The following is a 6,000-nucleotide window of genomic DNA, read 5'->3' on the forward strand; positions in this document are numbered from 1 at the left end:
TTATAATACATTTTAACGATTTTACGAATATTGTGTTTTATTTGTGGTATTTGATTTTAAATTATTAACAAAAATATATACTTAGTCTTTTAAATTTAACTTAATTTTAATTAATTTAAGTTTATTTTATTTTGATTTAGTTTTTTAAGTTATATTGTGTTTGCATTGTTAGTCATTTATCTCAATTTCAATAACAATTAGTTCAACTGAAAACTTTTCATCATTAGAAACTCTATCAAATGCTACAACAATATATTTCTCATATCAATTCTTCATCAAATGTTATAATTTATCTATATTTTATGTTTTTCTCTATATCAATTTAAACATATGTATAGTATTAGAAATAAGATAATAGAAGTCTATCAACATAATTAATGTTTTTAACTTTTTTAAATGCAAATTAATTTGAACAATCAACTTATTGCGACATTTCAATTAGATTTTAACTTTTCACAATAATAATTTGAGAAAATTTTCAAACTTAAAGAACTGTATGTGTAATTTAATATATTTTAAAGATTAATAGTACAAACAGTATGAATAAACTTCAAGAACCTAAAAAAAACTGAGTTGAAGATAAATGATTAAAAGTCTATTTGTCTATAAATTATTTGTTATTTTACAATATGAATATAATTTTAGTTATTTCTTTTCACTAATATACCTTTATTTATTGTATTTCAATTCATTAAATTTTTCTATTAACCACAATTAATAAGAGTATTTGAGTAAATAAAATTTACTTTATCATTAAAATTAACACAACTAAATATTTTTCTTAAAATTTGTCTACAATTCAAATAATATATTTAAAATAAAATAAATGGAGTACGTCTTGAAAATAACAACTTTTTAAAAATAAAATGTTTAATTTTCACTATAATTTTTTTTCATCTTTAATACATTAATAAGTGTCTTAAATATTCATAGTAGCATATATTTAAGCTTAAGTACACCCGTCTCAATCAACAATTAGTACTTCAATCCTTAACTAGACTATTATTTTATGTAGCAATCATGTTTTTAATTGCTCCCTCCATTATGTAAGTCATTTTAAAAAATTAAATAGTCTCCACCGTCTCTTATTTATAAAAGAATAAACCATTGATTTGGAATTGAAATCGTGACAGTCACACAATTTGAGACCTTTGGCAAAAAGCTCTTTCATATTAAATTAGGTCCGGTTAATTTACTCTCTTTGTAATTTTGTTAAGTGCAATGAGACTTGTGCATACTATGGGAAGGTTTGTCCACGACACACATATATATTATATCAAATATAATAAATATCATATTTTATTTTGTATAAAATATTAAAACATTGTATTCGTATTTGACTTTGTATTAAATTTTATATTCTAATAACTTTTCTAATTTGAAAAAGGTAAACAAAACACAACCAAGAAATCTTATCCGGGGAACATTACATTCCCTCCCTAACTATGTTGGTTTAATAATGATTTTTTGAACAAGGATGTGTTGCATATAATTTATGTTGATTTTTGAAAAGAGATGTCACGGATGAATATAGTGCCACCATTTCATTTCCGAATGTAGTGTCACATCCTTCTTGTTGTCACTATCTGTCATTTTCATGTTTTACAAATTAAGGAACATTGATTTTGGGGCAGAAAATATGGTATTATTGAATTTAAGAATCTAGTAATTTCATATTTTTGGAGAAGAAGATAAACAAAGATTCATAAATTATAATAACCGGATATCAAGTTGTCAAGAGACTCTATGTAACAAGGATGTAGTTGGACATAAAGCTGTTTCAAAAATTTCAAAATGTTAATTTATTAAAAATCTAATTTCATATATAAATTAGTTGAAATTGTGATAATATTAACGTATAATCAACATAAATAAATTATATATATTAATTAATATGTCACTATGTAACATATTTATAAATTCTTTAAATTTGAAAATCAATTGAGTAAATATATAAATTGATCATTTAAATTATAAATATCAATCAAATTAATTATAATTTTAATTAATAAATATATTTTTAAAATTATAAAATAATAATCAATTTTATTTTGATTAATATCTAAAAAAACGCTTAAAATTTCAGAGATCAAAATACATATTCATTAATATATCAATTTGATCAACAATTTGACAATTTGTTTTGTCAATAAAACAAATGAATCGGGTCATATCCAACCCGAAAAGCCCAAGCAGTGATCCGTAACCTATGAAGAATGAGGTCACTATACAGTATACTCACTGTGATGTGTATGATTATTTGTTCAATATTGCTACCAACACCCCCTAATTTACTATCCACACCCCTCGAATGTTTCAAAAAATTAATATTTTCAAATTACCCTCCCCTTCTTCTTCTTCATTAACTTAACTCATCTTATTCTTCTTCTTTATTCTATCTTCATTCAACACATTCTTCATCTTTTTCGTTTTATTCAACCTTAACCATCATTATCATTAACCATCTTCATAAATCATCATTAATTATCATCAATCACCATCAATCCCCATCAATCATCATTAACCATATTCAAGATTTTGCTAACATTTACATGACTTTAATTTCACGTAAGTTTAAGTGAATTTAATTACACGTACGTAAATTCACTTCACGTAAACTTAGGTGAAATTGAGTTCACGTTGGTTTGATTTTCAATCTTCAATGATTTCCAAATTTTAATTCACACGTACGTGAATTAAGATTGCGTGTATAGTGAGATGTTTACGCAATTTCAGTTCATGGCTTATTATTCAGCATTCAATAATTACGCAATCTTAGTTCACGTAGGTGTACGTGAATTCAGATTGCGTAGACTACGAGGATTCAAGTTTCAAATTTCATTGATTATGCAATCTGAATTCACGTATATGTACGTTAATTCAAATTGTGTAAAGTATGAGATTTTTAATTTTTTTTAAACATACTTGAACTAAGGTCATGTAACTCCAAAATGTATGTGAACCGAGTTCACATAAAATCCTCATATTTACAAAAAAAAAAAAACATACATCCCCAGATTTACAAAAAAAAAATAAAAAATACATTTGTATGATGATTTTTGTATATGAGTTATGAGATGTGATGAAAGTTGATAAATGTGAATTATGAGATAATAAATGTGTAACATTGATGGCAGGGGCATTTTGGGGATTTTGATTTTTTTTTAAATTTTGAGGGGTGTGAATAACAATTGGGGGTGTTGGTAGCAATATTGTTATTTGTTTTATTCTTCAAAATACGATTTTAATAATTTGAAACTGCGCCAAAGTTTATAACTTTAAAGAGAAAGAAACAAAATTGAAACAGAAAAATGGAGCAATTTGCGAACTCTTTTTCGGTGTTAGAACTTGACGCTGATGATAGTCACATTCAACCTCTTCCTTCAGGTATCTACCCTTTCAATCTTTACTTCATTTTATTTATTTTTTATTCATTTATTATTATTGTTTTGAAAAATTTCATTCATAGTTGCTGAAATTTTGGTTAGGGTTTCGAATTTGTTGTTGTTATTGATCTTGGTGGGTATTTTATATGAGAATCTAGTGAGGTTTGAGTTTTGTTAATTTATCATGCGGTTGAATTGATAAAAATCAGATAAATATTTATTTTTGTGTTGGCTTCTGGTTTTTTGTTTAGAATTGAAAAAGAGTGTTTGATTTCTAGCATAAATTCCATTTTTTTACTTTGGAGGACCTTAGGGTATTAGGTAGATATTATTTTTGGGAGTATTTGTTTATGTGATGATTATATGTGTTCAATTATTTAAGCCTGTGATTTGTGTGTTGAGGAGATGAAGATGCAAAATCATGTTAGATCAACAGCAACAACATTTTTCGAAAAAACCAAAAACAATAAACTGAGTCTTATCTCACTGGGAGTGGTCGGCTTTATGGATCAAACAATGATATAATATTCCATCGTAGATCATGCAAAAGCATGGTAGAGAAGATATAGTGATTGGAATGATTAGAAGGACCCTGATCAGTAGGTTAAAAACTACAGTAGGAAAGTCATTCAAATGTTTATTTTAGTAATTGTTGCTTATCACTAGAAAAGGTATGTTTACATGGAGGGTTTTGGAGGGAAAGGAAAAGAGGTTATACTTTTTCAGTTTTGAATTAGGAGTTATATAAACTTTATAGTGTTGAGCAGGGCATTAGGACACTAAGCTTTATGATAAAATGTCATTCTCTCCCTTCCATTCTAAAATTATCAAATTAGAGTTTTTTCTTTAAATCAAAATTTTATGCTCCCTCTCTTTTGTTTCCCTCCTTACTCCTCTATCCCAACATACTATAAGTAATTAAAAAGGTGATTTGGTATACATGTTCCAGAACCTAAGTGGAAAAGCAGGAAGTAAAGAAATAGCTGCACTTATCACTTATCAGCCTTCAGTGAATCTGATTTAAGCTTCTGGGAAATTATTGCTCAATGCAAGATTCTGTTATGCAATTGCGACCAATGCTATCTGCTTTGTTGAATCATCACTGAGGCTAATCTAGTTGTATTGATGCATCTTCTTTTGCCGTGTTGTTACTATACTTAAGTGTTACCTCATTGCTTGTCATTTTTGTGTGTATTAACTAGTTTTAGAATTTATGGACCGATGCTTAAATGTGGTTGTGGTAGTATTATGTTAATTAGTATATTCGTAAAGAAGCATATACTTTTTTGGTGCAGGTAGTAGTGGCAAGAAAGCTAATGGCAACACTTTACCTACCAAAAAGGAGAAGCAAGATCAACAAAATCCAGTGACTTCTTCGAGTGAATACAGGTTACCTCTTGTCTGGATTGACTTGGAAATGACTGGTAAGCATGTAGAGTGTGTTATTTCGAGAGTGACAAAGCTCTCGATCAGTACATTGAACCTCCCGGTTAAACTTTTTTTTTTTGTGTGTTTGCAGGTTTGAATATTGAAGTGGATAGAATATTGGAGATTGCTTGTATAATTACAGATGGAAATTTAGCCAAATCGGTGGAGGTATTTAATTATTTGATATTACAATTTACACGCCCTTTGTCTTTGATATAGATGATTGTCTTCTTGCATCAGTACATTTTGAATGAGATTACATCTTTGTATCTATTATGCGTAAGTAGAAAGCTGATCCAGTAAGGATCATCACATTTGATTGTATATGAAAGAAATTTTCTACTATTTTAGGGTCCTGATTTGGTCATACATCAAACAAAGGAGTGCCTTGACGCGATGGGAGAATGGTGTCAAAGTCATCATGCAGCTAGTGGTAAGTGGTACATGCTATACTTTGATACTCGACTTTTTCTTGATAGAAAAACTAATTAATTAAAGAGATGAGAGAAAGCATTGCCATGAACGGTATAATATATCCTTCAAAACAGATTAAAAAAATCATTTAATACATTAACATGAAGAAATTTGATGCTTATGCTATTCACATGTTTGATTTGTTGGTTTTCCTTAACATTATTAAATTCCTTTTTTCCTGTTGAATTGAATTTTGAATGGTATTGACTTATGGTTTTCTATGAATTTAGGGTTAACAAAAAAGGTGCTTCAAAGTACAGTTAGTGAAAGAGAAGCTGAGAAACAGGTTTGTAGTAACTATACCATGTGATTTGTGACGAACTCTCTTTTCGTAGGAACTTACATTCTGTCGTGTTAAATAGGAACAATATTTTCATATTTTCAATGAATTTGAAACAAATTGTTTTCTTTTTCATATCGTAAGAATGAGACAGATGAAATGGCTAAACTTGCCTTTTAGGATTCTATAATCTCAGCATCTCTGCATATAGAAGGAAATGAATTCTCATTATCCTTCATAAATGTATTTTTACGTTAGAAAACTTTTGGCAGCTAGTAGACATTAGTGTTATTTTTCCCATCACAGAATCTGATATCTTTTCTCTAATGATTCATGATGCTGGCATGTGTATTCGAAATAAATGTATTTTTACTTTTACATTGCCACTTGATCTGTGAGGCAACTGATTAAATTTCTACTGTTTTTCTTGTT

At 28.0% G+C, this 6,000-nt stretch overlaps 1 protein-coding gene across 1 annotated transcript in view; it reads left to right on the forward strand.

The window, feature by feature from the left end:
* Nucleotides 1–3,231: 3,231 nt before the first annotated feature.
* The window catches only part of LOC101490129 (oligoribonuclease), a 4,608-nt gene continuing 1,839 nt past the window's right edge, over nucleotides 3,232–6,000 (forward strand). Inside the window, exons 1-5 of the mRNA XM_004491140.4 lie at nucleotides 3,232–3,387; nucleotides 4,682–4,810; nucleotides 4,906–4,982; nucleotides 5,166–5,247; nucleotides 5,519–5,574. Coding sequence (XP_004491197.1) covers nucleotides 3,312–3,387; nucleotides 4,682–4,810; nucleotides 4,906–4,982; nucleotides 5,166–5,247; nucleotides 5,519–5,574 — 420 coding nt within the window. The 5' untranslated portion in view covers nucleotides 3,232–3,311. The remainder of the gene's footprint in view (nucleotides 3,388–4,681; nucleotides 4,811–4,905; nucleotides 4,983–5,165; nucleotides 5,248–5,518; nucleotides 5,575–6,000) is intronic.

Source organism: Cicer arietinum, chromosome 2 (genome assembly GCF_000331145.2).
Source record: "Cicer arietinum cultivar CDC Frontier isolate Library 1 chromosome 2, Cicar.CDCFrontier_v2.0, whole genome shotgun sequence".
In the NCBI taxonomy this organism is placed as follows: Eukaryota; Viridiplantae; Streptophyta; class Magnoliopsida; order Fabales; family Fabaceae; genus Cicer; species Cicer arietinum.